This window comes from Lepus europaeus, chromosome 1 (assembly GCF_033115175.1).
Source record: "Lepus europaeus isolate LE1 chromosome 1, mLepTim1.pri, whole genome shotgun sequence".
NCBI lineage: Eukaryota > Metazoa > Chordata > Mammalia > Lagomorpha > Leporidae > Lepus > Lepus europaeus.
The window spans coordinates 92,434,514-92,458,403 of record NC_084827.1 but is presented as its reverse complement, the minus strand read 5'-3'; the positions used below and the strand labels follow the sequence as shown (position 1 = coordinate 92,458,403).

The 23,890-nt window shown below is 42.1% G+C and overlaps 1 protein-coding gene across 1 annotated transcript; it reads left to right on the top strand.

The window, feature by feature from the left end:
• Positions 1-1,301: 1,301 nt before the first annotated feature.
• On the top strand, positions 1,302-20,586 carry RND3 (Rho family GTPase 3). The gene is made up of 5 exons (XM_062186593.1): positions 1,302-1,708; positions 2,170-2,257; positions 13,669-13,778; positions 17,068-17,202; positions 18,536-20,586. The coding sequence occupies exons 1-5, from the start codon at positions 1,559-1,561 to the stop codon at positions 18,785-18,787; spliced, it is 735 nt and encodes a 244-aa protein (XP_062042577.1). The 5' UTR covers positions 1,302-1,558; the 3' UTR covers positions 18,788-20,586.
• The last annotated feature ends 3,304 nt before the right edge of the window (positions 20,587-23,890 follow it).

Sequence of the window (23,890 nt, the reverse complement as noted above, 5' to 3'; positions counted from 1 at the left end):
TTAAATGCCTGTAACAGCAAGGACTGGGCCAGGTACAAAGCATGAACCTGGGACTCCATCTTGGTCTCCCACGTGGGTTGGCAAAGACCCAAATATTTGGGTCCTCATCTGCTGCCTCCTAGGCACATTAGCAGGAAGTCAGATTGAAAGTGCAGTGGGAATTTGTCCCAGATGCTCTGATATGGTATGTGAGCGCCCAAGCAGCAGCTTAACCCTTTGCTGCCACAATGCCTGCCTCTTCACAACAATTTAGTAATTGAAATTCCCTGACCATTTGGACTAAAGGAGATGAAGATAAGAAGAATGACTTCTTATAGGAAAGTTGGCATAAGAAAAAGAAACATGTAGGCTCTTTCTGGTCCTTTGTAAGGCTCCTGTTGAGGGGGAAGGAGCAGAAAAGGGCTAGGGGCATGGATCCACATGGTGGGGGGATGGACATGCAGGTCGAGGGGGGTTTTACTAGCTGTCTTCAGCTAAGGATATTCGCCCCTTCAGAGTTCAGCCAGGAGTGCTTTCTTGTCCAGGGAGGGGGAGCCTAAGATAAAGGAATTGAAAGGCAGTATTAAAACTCCCTTCCCCACCACCCCAGTGTCTTCACTGCAAGGGTAGGGGGACCAGTGGGAGGTGCAATTGGCCCAGTGTTGCGTGTTTGGGTCCCCAGTGCAGTGGCATTGAGTTTGTCACTCTCAGCTATGAACATCTTTCACTTCTCTTCCCTTTCCCCTCCTACCTCCTCTAAACCCTCCTGCCTCCGCCTGAATGACTGAAATGGACAAGTTTCAAACACCAGTCTCTTATTGTGAGGCAGGCAAGAAAAAACCTGGCACGGCTATTGTTCCATAGCCTGTGTCCCTGATACAAACTTAAAAAAAAAAAAAAAAGGCAGAAAAAGAAAAAAACTTAACCCTTGCCCACCCAAGATTTGCTTCCCATGCTTTCTAAGGATGCTTTGACTCGGCGGGAAATATGATGTGTGTTTTCACAAACGTTCCTGAGGGCGCTGCGGATCAGCCTCTGTGGAAACAATCTGAAAGGCATTCTAATACAAATCAATAGGCTCAGCTGCCCACCTCCTCCTGGATTTATCCTGCCCCTACACTCCTCAGCTAGACGTCCTCGCTGTCTCCATGCTGCCCTAGCCTTGTTTGCAAAGAGGTCCCGCACCGTCACCCTAGAGGGCGCACTGCTTACATTTTCCACCAGCAGCGCGCCGGCGCTCGCTCCCAGGCTCCATAAAAGGGGAGGAGGCGGATCGGTTTCCTTCTCCCATTGAGAAAGAAGGGGATTGGAAGGCCGGGCGTATAAAGCCGCGCAGAGAGCGTGAAACAAAGCAGTCGGATCGGAATTGGACTTGGGAGGCGCGGTGTGGAGTCAGGCATAAAACTTGTTGGAGGGGAGCAAGGAGCCTGCCCCTCTCGCTCTCCGTGGCTGCGCTGCGCTTCAGGGGCTCCCACTGGCCTTGCGATTTATTTTTATATCTGCCTTTTATATAGAGAAATATATATTTTTTTCTTCTTAAGAGAAAATTTCTGTTCCAAGAGAAAATAAGGCAACATCAATGAAGGAGAGAAGAGCTAGCCAGAAATTATCTAGTAAATCTATCATGGATCCTAATCAGAACGTGAAATGCAAGATAGTAGTGGTGGGAGACAGCCAGTGTGGGAAAACCGCGCTGCTGCACGTCTTTGCCAAGGACTGCTTCCCCGAGGTGAGTGGCGCCGGTCCCCGGGACCCCGGTCTCCAGACGGGCTTCCCCTCGCTTCTCCCCTCCGCGCGTTTTTCCCTTTGAAAGTCGTCTTCCTCGCCCCTTACTACTTTCTCCTGGTGAGAATGTTCGGAAAGGGAAAGTGCGCTGGAAGCGTTTGGGGTCCGGACGCGGCCGCACTCGGGGCCGTTCGCTCCGAAACTTGTTGGTTTCTGCGTGCCGGAGCTCCGGGTCGGAGCGTCTCCGAGAGCCGGGTGCGGCCAAGTGGGCAGGCGGGCAGGGGTCTGGGAAGCGTCCGCCCGCTGGTAGTCTGATGTGTGCCAGGTGTTTTATTTTTATTTTAAATTGGGGAGCGGGGAGTGATTTCCAGAGGGTGTTCAATGAGTGCCATGCATTTGAAGGTAACCTCTTTGCCCTCTTTCCTACCATCTCTCTCTCTCTCTTTTTTTTTTTTTTTTGTTCAGAATTATGTGCCCACGGTGTTTGAGAATTACACAGCCAGTTTTGAAATCGACACACAAAGAATAGAGTTGAGCCTGTGGGACACTTCTGGTAAGAGTCGCCAGACCGCGTGGCGCTTGGGGCGGGCTTCCAGCCGCTGGGGCGGGGTGGGGGTGCGCGGCGGGTCTGGGGGCCCCGCACGCCCCAAGCCCGCTGCACCCATCCGGTACCTTGGCCCCCTCCAAGGAGTTCCCACGGCCTCCGCTTTTCTGGGTGGGAGCGGGGGGCGACAGTGGGGAAAGGGTTGGCGGTGGGGACAGGAGGACACTGCGCGCCCGCAGGGTGACCCCGCGGTGCGAGCCGCTGGTCGCCGGGTGGCCTGGCGTGGTCTGCTCGCGCGGCGGCCAAGGCGGCCCGATGCCGAGGTTGTGCGTGCGCCCAGAGGAACCGCCCGGCTCGCGGCGGGCGCCCCTCCTGGATGCAACCGGCGGGTTGGCAAGGAGGCGGGAAGCACGGCGCGGGTGGTGGGAGGTGGGAGAAAATCCCCTGAGCCATGCGATTGCGTGCAGATTCCGCGCTCGGGGGGAGAGTAACGCGAACGCAGGCAGCCGTGGCGCGCATGACGCCTACCGCCAGGAATGCTGTGGCCACGCGGGCAGCCCGCGCCGCCTCAGCCCACCTGCCCCGACCTTCCTCTCCGGCCCGCCCTGCCCATTGATCACGCTGTTACCCGCCTGCCCACGCCGGCCCGCCTGACCCCTATTGCATCAGCCTGCGGCTGCCTGTAGGGCCGCGGGCAGCACCATTCGCCTTTGACCTTCCCGTCTACTTGAATTATTGGCGCCGTGGTGGGTTATTTTCAAGGGTCTGCGGTTCAAGGCCGGGGTAGCACCTTCCCATGCGCCCACCCCCCTGCCTATCGCGCGGTGGTAGGGAGGATCAGGAGCCCCAGAGGTGAGGTGGGTTTCAGTCCTGGGCTGAGTTAGGGCTTTGGGCCTTTCCAAGGACGATGGGGGATGGTGGGCTCACTACTTAGACTCTAGGGCTGGGAGCCACGCACCAGTGCCATGTCCAAGAAGGTTGCCTACCTCCTCTTCCCTTCCCCCCCCCCGTACTACCAGGAGCCGGCGGGAGGGCTGGAAGTTTAGCAGCTGGTGAACAGAGCCAATCCGAGGTGAAACTAGCGAGGAGAAGCGCCCAAGTGCCAACTCGCAGGTGTTGGCGTCAGGCGGGAGGGCCCCGAGGTGGGAGTGGCCTTGTGGAGGTGCTTCAGCGAGCTGCCGGCAACTTGGTCTTGAACCCCTGGCGCCCCCGAGGGCCGCGGGCGATTAGAGAGCAGGAGGAAAGGGCTAGGCCCGCAGGGTCGCCAGAGGCAGTCCCTGCACAAAGGCGAGGGAAAAGTTTCGCACGAGCGCCTCTCACGGTCGGTGCCAGATGCTCCAGGCTGCTGCAGAGAGGGGTAGATTTTGTTTCCCCCAGAGGCCGACTGGATCTGTGCCCAGGGTAGCAGAACCAAGACCTCACCGTGTTTTTTTTTTTTTTTTTTTTTTTGGTGGGGGATTGCACGCACGCATTCACCACTGTACAGAAGGTGTTGATAGACGGAATTCTGGTGCTCTGGATTTTCAGTAGTTCCTATCAGAATTATTACATAGTCTAGTACGTAATTTGCTCTGATCCCCAGACATATCTTGGTAATTGTTATGCCTGGTGGTCAGGACAGCTGGTGTGGTACCAATGATTAGCACCAGGACTCCTCCCTGCCCCCCATTAGGTTTGGACCCAATGCATAATAAGAATTGTTTAGGCGTGGGGTGGGGCAGTGGGGATCTGATCCAGTCCTTGATACAAAGCTGTGTTTTGATCTTAGCTTCTGGTTACCACGGGTTTATGTGTGCAAATCCTCTACCTCCCTGGGTCCCATTTTCATCATGTGTAAAAAGAGGACGCTGAATTAGATAATGTGCAGTATCTCTCCCAGCTAGGCACTGCTTGGCTGTAGCACGCCAGGCAGGCAGATCTTTTTGTTTCCCAGGATGTTGGCTGGCTTCAGCTCTTAGTCCCAGTGGACCTGGCATCCTGTGCTGGAGTTTTCACAGCCTACAAAGCAAGCCAGGTTCTGGCAGAGCCAGGCTTCCTGGTGGATTTAGGAAGGAGACCCTGTGGGTGGGGAGGGGGAGGGGTGGGCTTACAGGAATGCTGAGTTATGCATCCCCTGTCTCTGGCTTCCAGAGCCCCAGGACCACCAACAGAGATTTTAGCTTATGAGCCTAAAGACCTAAATTGACTTTTTTTTAATAAGGAGAGATAAAGGCACATTATTTTCCAAGGACTAGAAAAATAAAACAAATACAGTGTGTACAGTTTATATTTGGAGGCTGTCCGAAAGTACAGATAAATTTCACCTAGGCATTTTCAAATATTTAATCAAAACTCTGATTCATAATCTCTGCAGACACAGCAGAATGCTTTTGCATACAGTAGTCACCCAAGAAAATCTGGAGGATGAACCAATGAATAATGGTATGCACAGTTTCCAAGGAGATGAGGCTCCCTGACATAACCATTGAATTACCTGTGCAGGAAGAATGACAACTTGATAAACACTGCCTTCCTGTGAATTAAAAATAATCACTTGAAATGAAGTCTATAGTGAAATAATCATTTATATTTAATGAAACAAAAAGCTATGCAAGTTTAACCAATATATAAAGGTTTGGAAACTGTGATTAAGAAAATATTATACTGTTAGTAATATAATGCAATCATAGTTATAATTTAAATTTTTATAAATGGAGAAAGAGGCATAAGGGAATTATTTAGTTCCATTATGTTGTTCCTGAGGTGAAATGTTAATTAGCCAGAGTTATCAAGCAGTGCTTAAATTCTAAGAATCACCCATTTCCACCAAAAGTGGTTTGTCATACGTGAATAAAACACATCTAGCAGGAACCACTGCATCCGAAACAAGTCATTTCAAGTATTTTCAACATTTTGTATTTTACCCAAAGCCTTTCATGGAAAATTTCTGAGCATAATTATTTTTTGACAAATGTTTGACGTTTTCTTTGCCCACTAAGACGTTTGTTTAGTTCAGGTTGTGAAAATAATTGCATATGCCTTATGCCTTTTGATACATTTTTTTTTCCAAATGCAGTTCATTTAACTCTGCAGAGAAGATTCAAGCCAAGTCTTTAATGATCTAAATGTCAGATTTTATTTTCCTCCCTGGAACTTCGTGGAAGAAATTTGTATAGGAAAACTTGGGTGTGCCTAAGTTTTCTTACAGGGGGGAAAGAGATGATGAGATGATGTGACATTGACCTTTGAATGGCAGTCCCTGTCCAGTTCAGCCTTCTGGCTCAGGGAACCTATTTGTGAGACGGAAGTAGTTCTTCCTTTAACTGGTCTCTGTTCTTGGACAGCTTCTCCTGTGTGGTCTGCTGTTCCCTCCACCAGTCAGATGATCTTGCAAAGGCAGAGCTCTGCCAGTTTGGGTGTGAGAAAGAACATCAAGTGCTAGTAGGATATATGGGGGCTCCACAGCTGGAGGAAGGGAGGCCATTCATCTCCCGCTTTTGGAAACACAGTATTTTACATTCCCTTCCCTTGCCCCCATCTTCTTCCATCTGTTTCTCCAGTTTGCATCTGTTCTGAGCAGGCCCTCTGTTAGGCTTTAGAGATGCAATGTCAGTGAAAACATGGTCCTGCCCCTAAGAAACACGCAGTCTAGGTGGGACAACGGGAGAAGGAAACTCCTTCTTAGGGTAGCTCATTATGAACCTAGGGTGAGCCCAATGTTGACAGGCTCTTGAAACCAAGGGCTCCTTCCACTTGGTTTCAGTGGATTTCCCTGAGCTTATTTTTCCTTAGAGTTTACAGATCCTGTAGGTCCTCTTCAGGTAGGAAACAGCTCCCACCACATACATACCAGTTACAGAAACCACAAATGGCACTTGGCCACTTGATTTCTTAGGGAGACTTAAAGTATTTCCTCTCCCCAAAAGTAAAATACAGCCTTTTAGAAAGTGCCAGGGAGTCATCTAAAAGGAGGACTTTTTAAGGTAGTCTGTGCATATAGGTCCAAAATTTCTTATTTTACCAAGAAATATTCCCTTTTCATTATAAAATGAGCATTCTCAGTCATAGTTGCAGAAGTGCTCCTAATGGTTTTCCAGTTCACCAGTGAGTTTCTGCAAAACAGTGGATAATATTTTCAACCTTTAAAAGTGATAAATGAGACCAATGTAGTTCTAGTATCTTATGCTTCAAAATCTGCCACATTTGCCAAGCATAGAAGCAATTTGTAGCATGAAGCCAAAGGCCTACTAATAATAGAAATGTAGTCATTTAAGGATCACCATATCTTTTCCTAAGAGATTTGATTGCAGTGTAATTTTAGCACATGTGATTTAGGGAGAATAATCATTCATGCCAGCTCTTAACCAAAGCAAGTTAATACACATTTTATTTAAGGCATATTATTAGTTTTATAATATTCAGCTGCTAAAATTCCCCACCATAACTGCTATTGCCTCATGAACATTCTTTTGAATCTTGTCATGATCTAAGTTTTGTGCTGAAGTCACCACTTCCACTATTAGTTTTTGGCATTATTAACAGAGAATGTAGTTTTGTAAACTTTTATCCTTAAAGGTAAAATGAGAAAATAAAAAGCTATACTGTTACATTTACAGTTTGTGCACCAAGTTTGGAGAATTGGTGACAAGTGTTGTACTGAAATAATTTCTTAGCAGAGATAGAAATATTTCAGCAGTTTTGGAGATGAGTATAAGTTAACCTAGAAAGCAGCTTACAGAGGTGACTGGTCTCATTTTGTGTGTGTTTGACTTAGCCCATAAATGAAGACATCAAGGCAACACATATAGAAAGGGTGATAAAGCAGTAAGCACGTTTAAGATATGCTATATGCATATCCTTTGCTAGATGCTGGGGGAGCAACAAGGGGATGCTACTCACTGGACATGAGCAGCTTCTGCCCTCAGATACTCTGTCTAGTCAGGGTGATGAGACAAAGTCATGAAAATGCAGGAGACACTAAAACTGAAAATATTCAGGCTTTCCCAGTGTAACATAAGGAGTCAAATGAGCAGGCCAGATTGGAAGGGGTTTAGATGTGAGATAATGCCTGTGGACTTGAACTTGAACAAGGTCATTGGGAGAAGAGTTCTTCATAAGTGCATCACCATTTTTCCTTCTCCAGGAGTTAACTCAATTCTTAAGAAGTCTTAACCTCACTCCCACTTGGAAGCATGCTTCCAAGGAGAACTAGGTTCTGAAAATTGAGGATTCTAACACCAATTCACCTTCTTAGAGAAAGGCATAGGGTAAGGGTTTACAAGAGAGTCGGTGAAGTGGTGAAGTGTATGTGCCTGTGATGCGAATATCAAGGGCAAGATTACAGAAAAACAGGTATTTCATAAGGTAGAAGTGATCCCTAGGAGCTTAGGGTTTCAAAACCAGATTCAACTCTTGAGTTTTCACACTGAAATTCTATGAGAGACATGGGTTAAGGTAAAATAGACAGATTGGATGATGATTTACAAAAACCATACTTAAAACTTCTTCTGGAGATGTGGCCACCATGCAACAATTTCCATTTAAATCATGAAACCCTCTTTACAAAGAGAGCAGAAGATTTGAATTCCCTTTCTAAGTCCACATCTGCCTTTTAGATTTTTTTAACTGCATTTACTGCTGGTTTTCTTCCAATCTGGTGTCTTGCTGAGTTGCATATTTCAGTGAGGTGTCCAGATTGGTCATTCTGATACCACCTGAAATAACCAGATGTTTCCTCATTAATCCAGTTCCTTTGCATGCAAATATGACACCAAGGACCAATAGTCTCTCCAGTTAGTGTATGGTGCCTGGTGAACTGTGCCAAACGAATTAGTTGTGCCTCAGTCATTTTTTGATGTCCTTGAAATGTGTACTCAGTGACTACATTTTGGCAACTTTCTCAGAGTCCCCTCTGGCAAACAGAAATGTTATTGACGTGGAATGTAAACTGTGTCAAAAGTTTGACCAGGTGTTGCACACATTGAGTTTGAAAAATGAGCCCGATGACATGGCATGTGGGATGGGGAATTCACTCATGGGACAGTTCTCCAAAGACTATAACTTAAGTGTCATATGAAACATAAGAGCTTCCATCTGTTGCTGAATGATAATGTATTTTTTAAAAAAATTATATTTATGCTGTCTTGCTCCCTACAACTTCATGACTTGCCATGATTTTACTGTCAGTAAAATATTTTCTTATATAATCTAAATACCTCAGTAAGACAAATTTAAATCAAAAGCTTTGTTTAAACTATTCAAATAACAATTTTTTTCTACCTGTCTGACTCTCTATTCAACTGAATATCTCCATGGCACTCAGAAATAGAAAAATATTGAGTCTCTTTTTGAGCAACATGTAAATACTCATAAACTTTGGTAAGATCTGTCTTAATTCCTATTCAGCTGAATTGGTAGATGAAACAACCAAAAGATCATTCACAGGAATGTTTGTGGCCTTGTCATGGGCCTGGTATTTGTGGTACAGGCTAGTTGGAAGAAGAGTTAAGCAGGGTCTTACACTGCGCCAGATCCAAAACTTCTGCCCAGACTTGATTCACATTCTTGAGATTGCTGCAGACTTAAAGCTTTCCCTCTGATTAAAGATGGCATGAGGAAGTACAGCCTGGAATAATGGGGCAGATCATGCCGTCTCACACGCTGGCTGCAATTTGATGCAGAAATGCTCTTGGTGGTCGTTTAAAAAATACCAAGAGTTAATATATTTTCTCTACAAAAAACATGTGATTTTCCTCAACTGTTCTTGGTAGGAGTTTCTTAAGGGGGAAGGAGGAATTTTTGAAATTAAAGTTCAAGTAAAAGAAGTTGTATTTTTAAAATATTCAGCAAGAAGAATTTTCAGGTCCTAGAATCCTCTAAAGGCTCACAGTGTTAAACTGGTTTTGCAAAGGATTCCATAAAGCCTTCCTTTTGGGCATGAATCTCCTTCCATATACATTTAATTATGTACATATATGGTGCGTTCTATCTTTGCGAAAGTCTGACTTCAGCAAGCAGGTATGTGTCTAAAGAATTAGTTTCTGGGTGAGGCACTCTGTGACTATTCTTGGGCTGGAAATTTTGCTCTCACGCAGAATTAATGATCTTGGAGACTGAGATGGGTAGACTTGGAATTTCAAAAGCCTTTTCAAACTTTTTGCTGACATTGGCCATACTTGAGCAACTCAGAAAACCCCCAATGTACACTTATCCTAAACTATACTTGAGCAGAGCTCCCCAACTGTGTTTGAGGGGGACCCAGGTTTTGCATGTGTACTGTAGTGTTTGGTTTGGTCAGTTGCTTGGAGAGGGCCTTGGAACGTTGCTCTGAGCTTTAAGTTTCATATAGTATAAGTGAAATGCTGTGGCTGAGAATTTCCATAATGCATGAAGCTTACTCCACATGCTAAGAAAGTTTTATTTGACTGACAAAGCTTAGTACTCAGATTTATGGACTTAAACTACAACACATTATTGGGTACTAGTGTACCCACTGTCCACTTCAGTATCCACTCTGGACTGCAGTTCAAGTTTAATACTTACATAAATAATAAGTCACGTGCAGCTATCTTTCTTGTGCTGTGTTTAGTTCTACAGAAAGCATCCTGGAAGCTTTTCACGTACATCTTTAAAATCTATTGAAGTTAATTTTTTTGCTGTTTGGTTTTGCAAGGTGTTTTAAAACTTCTCTGTAGGGATGTAGGACTCAGGGCAGGTATGGTTCCTGCTTGATGGGCTTTCAGCTCCTCTCTTTGGTGCCACTTCTGCTGCCCGGGTTGCTTCTGACTTCACAAGGGCATTCCTGAAATTCCTCTTCCGTCTTTCTTGACTTGTGAGGTATCCCACACATGCCTGTGATTATACCCTGCTGTCTCCAGCTTTGCTTGCTTTGCTTCCTTTGTGCAATCACTTGGACTTTTTAGGGAAGAATTCAGAGTGCTTAAACACTGCAAAGTTACACATGATATTTTGTTCCAGATTGTCCTGCTTAGCTAACAGAATGTTAGATTTTTCCTGATAGTACGGTTCTTTTACAATTCTGTATCAGCTGTTTTTACTATGAAAAAGATAGAGATAGTAGACTTTTCCTAAAAAAAAGTTTTAGCCTTATCAAAAATTTAATGAATAAGTGGTCTTGTTATTTTTGATGGCAAGTTAACTCCGCATTGATGATCAAATTATGCTTACAACTAATAAACATGGAGATTGTTTTATTAGAACCTTTGGACACTTGTTGATCTAAAAGCAGGGCTGTTCATTAGCAAAATTAATAGGACAGCATCAAAGTGTTTTTTATAATTAGGTCTTATAAATGCTCTTCAAAACCACCTCTTTACTTCCCCAGGCATGGTGATTTATTTTTCATGAACCTTTATATTACGTATGTATTTGCATTCAAGCTGTTAAACCAAATAAAAACAAAAACAGAGAGAAACCTCCCTGAGAATTAATTGAGAAATCTGTCTCATTGTCAAATCAAGACAGACAGTCTAAAGTTTGCACCGTTTTGATCCCATTCAGCCCAAAAGCTGGCTCACTTGATTTCAAGAAGCAGAAGTGTCCAGTTAGTGACAGGCATAGCACAAAGCCAGATCCACTTTGTGGTGATGAAATGGATGGGGGAGGGAAAACACAGACCACAAAGGGAGGGGCATTCTCTGTAGCCACGTGGTGACCAGAATGCTGGAAGTGTTCCTCTGGATTTTCCTGGTAGTACCAACGTTCATGCTGTCTTGTACTTTTTGTGTTATGGAAAGATGGTCTCCCTGTGGTCTGGTAGACTTATCATAAATGTGAAATGATCAATGAGCACTCTGTAACCCTAGGACCCCTGTGATGGAGGTGAAGGTATCTGGGGAAGCCCATCTCCTGAAGCTCGGGTCTGCTCGATGTTGGAAAGTCCCCCCAGGGAAAGGGTTGTCTTTCCCAATAGGAGTGATTTCCAGGAAAGGAGAGTCTGGTCAGGTTTCTGATGATCCTGTCTGGTCTGGGGCCATGTCCTCTCTCACACACAATGGAGGGCAGAGGAAACTCTTGTGCCTATGTACAGAGTTTGGATTTCTACCTTCTGATCTGGAATTTTCTGAGTGCCCAAATATTTACAAAAGGTAAATATGTGTCAAAGGTAGACTTTGGACACAGAAACAGGGACATTTATAACTGAGAACTTGTGAACTTCACCACACTAATACAGGAATACCAGTACTGTATATCCAGTTAAAGTTTTAAGCCATCTTATTCTGATGCCTCCCAAAGAAATGTAAATGAGTGACCTATTTGTGAATTATCCTTTTAACCTCAGATTTCTTTAAGTGGCTGAAAAGACAGCCACAGTTTTTCATTTCAGAGACAACCACATTTTTATATATCTTAATATCTAAACTCTCACAACTTTTGGAAGACATCTTTCAGTTGTTGCCTTATGCCACCTTAGGATTCTGATTCTAGATGTGGTAAGGAGCTGAGGCAGCCCACAAACAATTCTGGCTTGGGTTGCCTTTACTTGTTCATACCTTCTTACTGACTCTGAGCACATTCCTGCTCTGCTTCCTTGTTTAGCAGCCACACCTGCTCTGAAGTTGTCACTCAGCATCCCTACAGCAGCTAGTGAAAAGTCACAGCATAGCCCTAGTTGTCAGAGAGAATGCAGGAGACCCAGAATTCACTGTGAATACAGGTGATGCATCCTGACTGCGCTAACTTGTGCATTACAATAAAAGGCTCCTGAAAATCCTTGTTTTGATAGAAATATAAAAGATGGTTTTATGAGCTTCTTGTTAGTCTCTCTCTCCTCCTGACTTTGACTATCAAGGTTTTGATTTATCAGGGGATAGCATGTCATGTTTTTCTACTGGAAATAGAAAGTGATGTCAAAATGAAAGAGAATTTTAAAAAGACTCTGATTGTTTAAATTTTCTTTCTCTACTCAAGTGAAATATATGTGTGTATGTGCATTTGCCTAGTAAGGGGATTTTCATGTTGTGCTTGTGAAATGTCAGTATACTGGAAATGACTTCTTAAAAAAGAAGCAGTTGGCAAGCTGTATTTAATTTTATAGTCCAACCACTTTATAATTGTTGGCCTCGTAATTGGGCATCCTCTGGAATTCTTAAAGGAATAGAAGAAACTTCTAAATAACTAGAGGGTTCAGTGGTTACATTAACTGGCTGGAGCTTTAAACCATCAGGGTATCCTGAATTTAGCTTAAGCTAAGATCCTTGGATCATGCCTTGCTGTTACTCTCAAAGATGGAACCGTGGAAAAAGCGACATGATCCAATATGGCATTTATTACATTCTTGGTTATTGCAGGAAGAGAGTCTGAGTTTAACTATGCAAGCTCAAAGGTCAGTTGCTTACCCAAACTTGTAACTTGGAGAAAGGGCGACACTGACATGTTTCACTGTAATTCTCTTGTCCTACTTGAACTTACCATCTCCCCCATTTCCTCATTCACCCCTCTCCTACTACCAGTCTGATCTTGAGGTTTGGTCTCTTTCCAAAGAAGTATCTCGATTCATCCTGCTTGTTACCACTCAGCATTTTAACGATACTGCCGGCGTAACCATCATAACTCTAATAAGCCTAGGTAGCACATAATGATCCCTTACTAAATGCCAAGCACTATGCACATTTATTTAATCCCAGGCAACTATGTCATCGACTTCATTTTATGAGTGGAAAATCAGAAGTACAGAGGCATGCATAAAACTGCCTTGTTCTCTACCCGGTTAGTAGTTGAGGCAGCATTGCATGCAAAGTCACCTAACCCCAAGCACTTCCTTAGTTCATGAAAGTGCCTTGGAACTCTAGAATTCGAGTAGATTTCACCTTTAGGATCCCGGCCCTTGGGCTGCATGTGGCATTCCACCTGAGACACCGAAAGGATTCTTTTTGGTACAGCAGGTTAAGTTGCTGCTTGTAACAGCAGCATCCTTTGCCAGAGCACAGATTTGAGTCCCAGCTGCTCCACTTCGGATCCAGCTGTCTGCTAATGGCCTGGGAAAGCAGCGGAGGATGGCCTAAGTGCTTTGGCCCTGCCGTACATGTGGGGAAAACCCAGCAGAAGCTTCTAGCTCCTGGCTTTGGTCTGGCCCACTCCCTGACCATTGTGGCCATCTAGGGAGTGAATCAGTAGATTGAAGATTTCTCTGTCTCTCCTTCTCTCTTTGTAGCTCTTTCAAATAAATACATATCGTTTTTTTAAAAAATCCTGCTCTCCCCTTGAATTCAGGTGAGATACCTATGGGACTTCCTGTGTCTTCTTGTAAAAATGAATATATCATTAACCCAGCTTTTGTGTGCTTACATTCTTTTCCAAGAACTAGGGAAGTGGGAGGAGGACTGAGACATGATAGCAAGGGATTAAGTTCAAAAGGGCAGAGTTAATGCATCACAGACAACGGGGATTTTATCTGAAATTTGTCTCTTTGTTTTTCCCAGGTTCTCCTTACTATGACAATGTCCGTCCCCTCTCTTACCCGGATTCGGATGCTGTGCTGATTTGCTTTGATGTCAGTAGACCTGAGACTCTGGACAGTGTCCTAAAAAAGGCAAGTGCTGGGGGCTCATGGACACCAGTTAAATCCTCACCTTATGTTTTGTTATAAAACATAGGAAAGGATACTCTCACACACAAACAGTATTTCCATACACATGTGGCCCTAGTTTTGACCATCAATCTACTAGACATTTTATTTTCTGAAGTTCCAAAACAATAAACATCTTTTTTAAAGAACCTGTATGCCTGTATGTCCTTTGGGAAGAAATGGTGTGAAGTTGTATTTTTTTTTTATGTGAAGTTGTTTTTGATGACTGATTTGATTTATCCAATAGGTTACACCTTAGTTTACAGATTTATAGTTGACCACCATTCAAATATTGAAATGAATGAAATAATAGCTATTTTAACAAAGCAACTCTCAGTTCTGATTTATGAAAAACAGAACTGGAGGAATAGACATTATTAGTGTGAGTTATGATCAGGTGTACATCAAATACTAATAAATAAGTAGTTGTAAATGTGTTGTCACAAATATCTGGTTTCTGGGAACAAAAGTAAGACAAGTTCTACAGGTACAGAAGGGACTTGGGGAAGCTCTGGGCAGAAGGAAACAGGGGCAGGTTAAGAGAAAAGGGACCATTTAGAAACAGGTCACAGATCCCAGAGAAGTCAGTGGGAGGGAGGAATATTCTGTGGCCTCCGGCAGCCCAGGAAGTTAGGGAAGATGTGTGTTAGTTCATGGAGGAGCATTTATTAGCCACGAGCTCCATTTTCAGCCCTGGCTTGCGAGCTCTGGTGTTTCAGAATCAGACCCTTGGGGCAGCACCTTCTTCTTCATGCACAGTGGCTTAGATGCAGAATATGATTTAGGGCAAAGCACCCTCAAGTGGCAACCCAGATGGTTCAATAAGATTGTGTAGAAACTGAGAAAGAGAAACTCTCACATAGTTGTCTGGGGTTGTCTTTTTAGGGAGAGGGGAGAGAATTTCATTTTTAATAGAATGTGTGTTAGTTAATAGCTCTCTATTGATTTTGATTGCTTGGCTTGTGTTATTATAAAATTAGAGTTTGAGGTAAAACCAATTCCCCATCTTTACTGAATATAACAGACCAAGTTCAATGAAATTTGAGTTTCTTAATAGATCAAAGGCTTCTTTTCACTTTTTAACTCCTTTCAATTTCTGGTAATGATATCAAACACAAGTAAGGCTAATGTTTGTCAAATTCAGGCAGGAATACACCTTTCCTGTCTTTAATGCATGTAAACAATTGCTAGACACGAAGGGAGAAGCCAAAGTCATTACACAGCTGAAGAACAACATAACAACATGTCTCGGTCTGTCTGCAGATAAAAGAGGTTGCTTATTTGCTGGAATTTTCACTTGATGTAGTATTAGGTTATGCATAATTTATGATGAAAAGCCTTTCTCCTGTGTTATTTTTCTTTTGTCTTCTTAGACCAAATGACTAGTGACTTTAGGCTTATAGTTATTAATGAGTGTGTTTTACATTTGTGTGAGGTTTAAGGCTCATGATAACCCCTGCTGATTCATCTTGATTAATTGAGTCCTTTAAGTCCTTGAAAATCAAAGAGGTTAGAGTGACTTAAATTATTAAAGGCTTCTTACTTTATTTTCAATCTATCCCCTGTTCTCACTCCAGAGCGCCTAGCACATGGTGAAGACACCTAAATAATTCTGGTAGGAGAAAGAATGAGGGAAGGAAGTGAGGCAGAGAAGGAGGGATCAATGAATCACTGGACAAAATAGGCTGTTAAAGAAAGTGTATTACTCCCCTCAGTGTACTTTGGACTAGAGTTTATTGCCCAAAGTGCACCTCTAGCTCTGGAGGTGTCTCCTCGTAGTCTTTTAAGTTGCTCTTGTAGAGTGTTTCTCTTACCGAGTATGTATACTTATATTCATGATTTCATCACCTCTGCTACTCTGTGAGTTCCTTTCCGGGAGACACAGCTATGTCTTAATCATCTTTGTCATCACTGCAATATGTAGTAGAACATTTAGTACGTATTTGTGAATGTGGGTGAGAAAGGTCAGTCACCAATTCCCCATCTCAGCACCTCTAATTCCTCTTCCCTAAGAGCCAGAGCTCTCCTGGGAACCCAGATTCCCATCTACTCCCATTCTGAAAGGAAAGCTCAAACTGGAGGAAATGAAGCCAGGAAAAGGGCTTCTAGTGACTCTTCAGGGGACTATGGGAATTCCCTAGCAGGCATATCTGGAGGATCTAGTAGTGCTTTGTGGGTCATGAAATGACTAGTAAAATGGATTTAAATTGACATATAACAAGTTATGTAACTTAAAAACCAATGCAAAGGTGTATGAACTGCTGCTGCATCAGATGCTGCCCTGGCAGCCCAAGAGCAATCCTTTGCAAATGTTATGGTCTGTATTGATTCAGCCACTTCAATGGATACCCCTTGAAGGCAGAACAATCTGTTTGATTTTCTCTCTTTAGATGCCTAAATAGAGCCCCCGGAATGTGGTGGCGTGCTTCAATCCTTATCTTTTTTTTTTTTTTTTTTGTAAGGATTTATTTATTTGTTAGAAAAGCAGAGAACAGAGACAGAAAGAGAGGCAGAGAGAACTTCCATCTACTGATTTACTCCCCAAATGGCGGCAAAAGCCAGAGCTGGACTAGGACAAAGCCAGGGGCCAGGAACTCCATGCTAGTCTCCGACATGGGTGGCTGGGGCCCGAGCACTTGGGCCATCATCTGCTGTTTTCCCAAGTGCATTAGCAAGGAGCTGGATCTTAAGCCGATAGCTAAGACTCAAACCTGTGCTCCAGTGTGGGACGCTGTTGTTGCAAACAGAGGCTTAACCTGCTGGGTCACCATTCCAGCCGGCTTCAGTCTTTCTTGATAGAACTAGTGAATGAATCCTTGGGCTGCTGTTGACTGTCTTCCTCCCAGCCTTCTGAATGAGAAGCACTAGCCCAACATATCTGAGGACGTGGTCACTCATTATGCTGTATAATTATTCTTAAGGCACTTTTATCTTTCAGAGACCCCAATAATTAAGAAATTGTTGAAGCTACCTTCTGACTTCAGCCAGTAAGTCTCATACAGCAGGAACAGATGAATCACAGAGAGGGAGAATTGACAATAACAGATATGAGCATTCCCTAACAGATCCACTTTAATAAGTAGTAAAACAATGTCTAGTTAGGAGAAAAAAGCAAGTCAGCCTCTTTGTCTGAAGTGACACTCTGAGTTTAAAGTTCATTTGGAGTTTCATTTCCATTGTCTATGATTGGACAAGTTGTTTTCATTATATGAATACCAGTACTTTGTTAATTTTTGATTTTTTTTTCTCACAGTGGAAGGGTGAAATCCAGGAGTTTTGTCCCAATACCAAAATGCTCTTAGTCGGCTGCAAGTCTGATCTTCGGACAGATGTTAGTACATTAGTAGAACTCTCAAATCACAGGCAGACTCCAGTGTCATATGACCAGGTATGTATGTTGTCAGGTTGCAAAACTGGGTTTAAAAAAGTGAAAGAGGGGCCAGTGTGGGATATTACTCATAATAATAAAATAAGAATTAGTCATTTTTAGAGGCTTAGTGGGTGCTCAATGATGAAACATGAAAGCTTCTGTCATTCAGCAGTGTAACCATGTGTTATTTGCAAGCATAAACAAATAGTTGATCATGTGCAACCCATATATATGTCTCTGCAATTCCCACTGGGTTGAAATTCATAAAAAAGTAGAGAGAGAGTGTGCTCAAAATCACTAATACTCTTTAAATAATCTTGTTTTACACTCAGCAGCATAATAAAATACTAGAAATGGCTGTTGCTAGTAGAGCTGAACTCTCCATGAAACCATCTTTCACAGATTCCTCATTTCTACTGGCATTTCCTCCAAATATGTTTAAAGGAAAATGTTTCAGAAGTTCATTATCTCAAAACCTACAACCAGATTCATGTTCAGATAGCTAATATTCAGTCATTTAGAATACTGCAGTCTCTTTCATCTATGATTTTTAACTAATAACAATATGGTCGCTTAAATTGCTTTGATTGATGCACCCATGCTTATTATTATGTGTCCTGGTAGTATTGTTCTTCATGAAGCAACAGATGGCATAACAGTATTGTTTTCCTCAATCTATTTTGGTTCTAAGACACAGTCATATAAATTTCAAAGTTGATTTTAAATTCCACTCATTGCCCTACTTTTTTTTTTTTTTTACCATCTATTGACTAGTTTTGAATGTTGGTTATAGTGAAGAAAAGAAAAAGTGAGTGCCCCATGAGGAAATAGACTCTAGAGGTCAAATTGCCCTTACCAGTATTTACTACAGAGCTCTGTAAATACATTGCCTGACTTAATCCAGCAGTATGAGTCTCTGGGTAATTCTGTGCTTGGCTGTGAGCCTGGAAGACCTGAGTAAGTTAATCTTGGTTACACTTGATAGTGGAGATGAATCACCTCCTTAGCTCCTCTCCTCCTTTTTTCAAAGTCACCTCATACTGAGGATCTGATGATCAGGTCCCTTGCTTATTATGACACAGTGATGTTAGCTCAGTGGTTGGCACTCCTGGGGAGCTGCAGCCATGCTGAGTAATAACTGGGCACCTTAGGACTGTGTCTTGACTGCAAGTATGTCTAAAGTAATAAAGCAGTTCAGATTGAAAACCTTTTTTTTGCGGTGATACTTGGAAAATGCAGTTAGTATCAGGAAGCATTTTGCAAAGCAGTTTCTTTGTGGTATTAGAATGTACATTATAAATTTCTTGCAGAGTCTTATTTGTTGATTAAAATCCCTTCATTTACTTCTCAGGGAGCAAATATGGCCAAGCAGATTGGAGCAGCTACTTACATTGAATGTTCAGCCTTACAGTCAGAAAACAGCGTCAGAGACATTTTTCATGTTGCCACCTTGGCATGTGTAAATAAGACAAACAAAAACGTTAAGCGGAACAAATCACAGAGGGCCACAAAGCGGATTTCACACATGCCCAGCAGACCAGAACTTTCTGCAGTTGCTACGGACTTACGGAAGGACAAAGCGAAGAGCTGCACTGTGATGTGAATCTTGTGTTATCTGTCATGAGGACAAGGGAATCTAGTGTAAAAAGCAACAACAGCAAAAAGCAAAAACAAAAACAATCCACAAAAATCCAAGAACAAAGGTGAAGTCTGAATGAAGTGCACAGCCAAAGTCGCGCCTGGAGGCTTAGGAGGCATTTTCAAGGAGACCCAACTTTTTGGAAACCTGTCCTTAGGTTCGGCATGTAGACCGAGTGACGAGAAGTGAAAACATTGAAGAGTTTTGAAGTGTGACTTGAAACATATGCCAAAAAAAGAGAGATACAAATGGGATAGAGGTGGGAAGAGGAGGAAGGCGAGTACCTCCGAGAAGAAAAATCACACTCTGAACGGTGCTTGCGTGTTTCCTTTTTGTTATGGTTACAATCTCTTCATGGATCTCTACTTTGACTTAATTTTTTAAATGTTTAATCTCCTTTACAAAAAGTATATATTAATATACCGTCCTCATTGGGGAACTGGCACTGTGACCTTAGCATTTAGTTTTCTAGAGGATGTGATCTAATTTCCTCCTAGCTCGTCATTAAAATGGAAATTGTATCAGGACCCATGGGATACCCAGAGGAAAACTTTATGAGGCTTTGAATTTTTGCCTTCCTGAAGAGAGCTGAGCAAGATGGTTCTAAGGGAAGATGTTTGCAGTCTTGCAAGCTGTGTAGACCAGCACTACAAAGATCGCATAGATCAAATAGAAAAACGGTGTTGATTTTTATTTAGTCTGATGGTTTTGTTCATCATTGTGATTGTCATTAAAAAGTGGTAAATTGCTCAATGTGATATTTTTGTGCGCTGTTTAGAAAAGAGGGTGTGTGGTTTTTTTGGCCATCGTTGATAAAAATGCAGTCAAATAAAAGGTGTCTTGGTTTGATGTTATAGAGTGATTCAGGTGGGTAAAACGTAGGTACTACTTTCACCAGAAGAGGTAATGAATGAAGGAATAGGAGCAGAAAGCACAGTTTGTGAGTAAAACTATCTGGAATTAAGTTACCAAAAATGCAAAACACAAAGACTGTTATTTGGGGGTAAGCCTCTCAAGGTTGGCAGCATCTGATGATGTGTTGGTTTGCTACACTTTCTTTAAGTGCATATCCATAAAGAGAAGGATCCACCTGCCCAAGCTTTAGAGAATCCCCAGAGGAAAATTATATGTCAGTCTCGACACAATACTAGGGCATTTCTAGAATGTGATTGCTAAACCTCAATTAACCCAGATTCAGCCAAGGTCCATGTTCAACACTTGATTGTTGTTGTTGCATAAAACAACCACATTTAAATAGTTTACAGATATTTTTGACCAGATCATGTCAGAGAAGAAACCAGATCAGACCTGTTTATTGTCAGCGCTTGTTGAAAACGAGCTTTCTTTCCAATGATAATGCTTCATTTTTGAAGTGTTGAAGCTGTGCTCCCATTACATTGTGGCAGGAGAAGAGATTAAGGTAATTACAACACTCAGTTCTATGTCTTACAAGCACTTTGTTTTGTCTCTGCAAGAAAATACCATTCCAGTCATTTCCCATGAAATACAGACATTTTACCAACATAATATGCTTTGATTGACTCAGCATCTTGCTTTGGGCAGTATTACAAAATAGTTGGCAAGTGCTTTCTGTATTTAAATAATGTAAAAAAAATAAGTTATAACTGTTATAAAGCAGAACTTTCATTGCGTTTTTTTAAATTGTTGAAGTCACTTTGTATGTTTGTTTGGTCAATGTTTCGGCAGTATTTATTAAAACATACTTTTGTTTCCCTTCAAATAAAAAAGTAACCATGTCGTTGTCTAAATGTGCGTCGTGTTTTATTATCTACTTTCACATTTAGCTCTTTAGCTTTGTTCTTTCACAGAGATGATGATAGAATCTGGTCTAACACTTCCTGAACAAGTAAGCTTGGGTACATTTTTCATTCTTGTAGTAGCAGTAGTTTCTTAGGGAAAAAATCAGTTGACATATAGAGAAGTCTTCATGATGATTTCAGATTACAACAAGCAAATGGAAAACAATTAGATGAAATGAGTTCACCATATACAAAAAGAGCCATGATTCCCCCTAGTATTAGCTTGTAGAAATGGTGAAAATTTCTTGAAGCCTTTAGTACTGATACAGTATGAAGCTGCCCAGGTCACAGGTTTAATTCTAATGTGAGTCTAACCTGCTTGTCTACCCTGTCCAGAGCCTTGGTCCCTAACCCAGACATTCACCTGGCAAGGCATGTTCTTGTTTGTGGAAGCTATTCTCATAGATGACACAGGGCTCAGCTATTTCAACAAATAGGGGCAGGGGAAAAAAAGGAAAACAAAAATAGTTTTGTCTATGGTGATACTCTCTTTAAATACCACAAGGCAATAATACAATAATGCTACAGGCTTCCCCGGAGACCTGACATGTCATGTCAGCACATAATAGCTTAGCATAGAGAAAGGGCTGTTTTCAACTGGGTTTGGGATCCCCACAAACACAGTTGATTCTCATTCTTCGGTTAAATTTTTTGTACATATTAAGTTTCTTATAAATGTCCAAAGATGCTCTATGTGGGACTCTAAAACTCAGCAGTCCTTTCTACACAGCTGAGTCACATCATATAAAAACTTCATCCCTGTGGCGTTTTTTAAATGGCTTTCAGAATGTTTGAGGCATAGTTGCTTTTTTGGAAATAAGTCTCACAAGCAAAAAAGCAAAGTGAACACCACAGGGTTCAGCATGACTGAACAAATGAAAGAGCATTGACATGATGGGATAGCCCGATAAAAAATGTTAGAAACATGGGGATTTGCTACAAATGTTTGTAACTTATTCCTGTTATCATCAAAAATGAAGGAAATAAAGCACTTTCCTGGTGCTTGGTGTTGAGTAACTTTTAGCCTTTCAGAACTACTCCTTTCTTAGCAATCAACACCAAAAAAACAAAAACAAAAACCTGAAGTTCTGCTGACCTTGTCAGTATTTATAGCTTGTACAGTAATGGTCTCATCTGGTCAATGGTATTTTTCTAGAAACAAAAAGAAGTGTTTCTTCAGCCTTGGGCAGGTATGCCTTCTCTTCTCTGACATTTTGCCTTAGTAAACACTCCTTCCAAGCATTCTGATTACTTTCTACTGATTGGTGATCATGATGAATGTCTCCTTAAATACTAAAAGGTGGTTTTCAAATTCCAAGAAAGAATTTAACTGTGTCTCTCTAGCCTCTATTAATCTTTTCCAGGAATAGTTGCTTAGAACAGTCTAGTGTTACAGGGTATGTGTTTTAAACTTAGAAATAACTCAGGGAATTATTTTTATTAGAAGGAATTTTTTAAAATGACCTCATCCACTAAGACTCATGAAACTCTTACAGTTGCTTTCCTTCTTTTGATGTGTTATTTTAACATGACCATTCTGTTCTTAAAGTTGTATTTTATTTTGGTGGTTTTTCCATTCATCAAATGCTTGTTGCATGCATGTTATATGACTGGCTCTTTTCTAGGCTTGGCACACAATCATGAATGAAACACCATCTCTGAGTAAGGGAGTTTATCATCTGGTAGAGAAGGACAGTCACAAATAAACCACGATGCATCAGGTCTGGCTGTTATCTCCATTAACACCAACTGAATCAGAGATAATCTGATTTGCTATAAATATTCCAAAATGTAACCAGGCACACTAGTGCAATAGCCACATTTATGCTGCTCTAATATGGGGAAGAGGAACTTCTGAGTGCATCCTAATGGCTGAGATCCATTTGTGGTGACTGGAAGAGCAATGTGAATAACGGTGTTGCTTATCTTCATTGTAATGTTTGTGAAATGAGCATAGATTTTTGTGGCTGGTTAGAAGTCCAGTAGGGGAAAATATTCCTTCACAAATGACCACAAACAGCTCCAAGTCATCTGTTTGTTATAAAATGCACTGGCTTTGCTGTAGATTTGTACTTTCTCTTGCAAAATCTTCAGTTAATGAGAACATGGGCAGAGGACTTGAAATAAAGTTGTATATAAATGAAATAAAATTGAATTATAACAATGAAATCAATTATCTGTACAACACAAGAAAATCCAAAGTAATTATAAGCACACTCTGGTTGAAGTTATAGAACCCACTCTATCTAATGTTAAAAATATATTTTTGTGGCAGTCTAAAATAATTTTTGAAAATTATTAACTAACTGAATTTTAAGGCCTCCCATCTCTCCTCCCCTAGAAACAAAGGAAACAAATTCTAGTGAACCCTAAAATAAAAATTTGCAGGAATGGTAAAACCGTTTCACTCTTTGGGGTTTTATTTTGAATTTTATTTCTTTTGAAGGGAACCATTATTACCTTTCTTCCATGAACACTGAGATCCCAGCAGTTGATCTCTATTTTAAAACAAGTAAATGAGAAGTATCATGGGGCACCATAAAAAATAAAAATGGTATCAGTATATGGTCAACTCTGTTGTCAAAGCAATAACTAATACTGATATTGCAAAAGTTGTGTGCGAAGCACTGTTTTAAATGGGCCGTATTCTTAACTTATTCCCCCACAGGAAACCTGTGCAGTCAGTTAAGTATGGCCAAAGTCCTTATTTTAGATTGGGGCTCCAAGTTTCTTCTCTGAGATTAGGGAGGAGAACTCAAGCAGGCAGGCTGGCTCTGCCTCCTCACAACAGCACCTTGGTATGGACAAATACTTTATGTGTATGGTGTGGTGTCCCAAGCACATGACGGCAGAGCATGCCATGGCTGTGTAGCCACATCCACTCTCCTCTCCCGATATCTGCATTCTTATGAATCTTCCCATGCTGCTGACTCCTTCCTGACTCCCATCACTCTCCTGCCCTGTTTCTCCTCTGCCTCCACCTCTGTGTTTGCTCTCCTTCTTAGCTGGCAGTAGCATCATGAGGGAAATACTAAAGGGCCCTGGAGAGTTGACTTTTGTCAACCAACTAAGGCTTCTTTAACTTTTCTAGAACTAAGAGTTTCCACAGCCATCACTCTAGAATCCTTCACCCTAAAATGGGTGCTATCAATGCTAGGTCTGAAAAATAAACAGCAGAATAAACAGCTCTCGAGAGCTGTTCCCAGGAGCCAGACAGCTCCTGAGCTGTGTCTGATCCTTCTGTGAA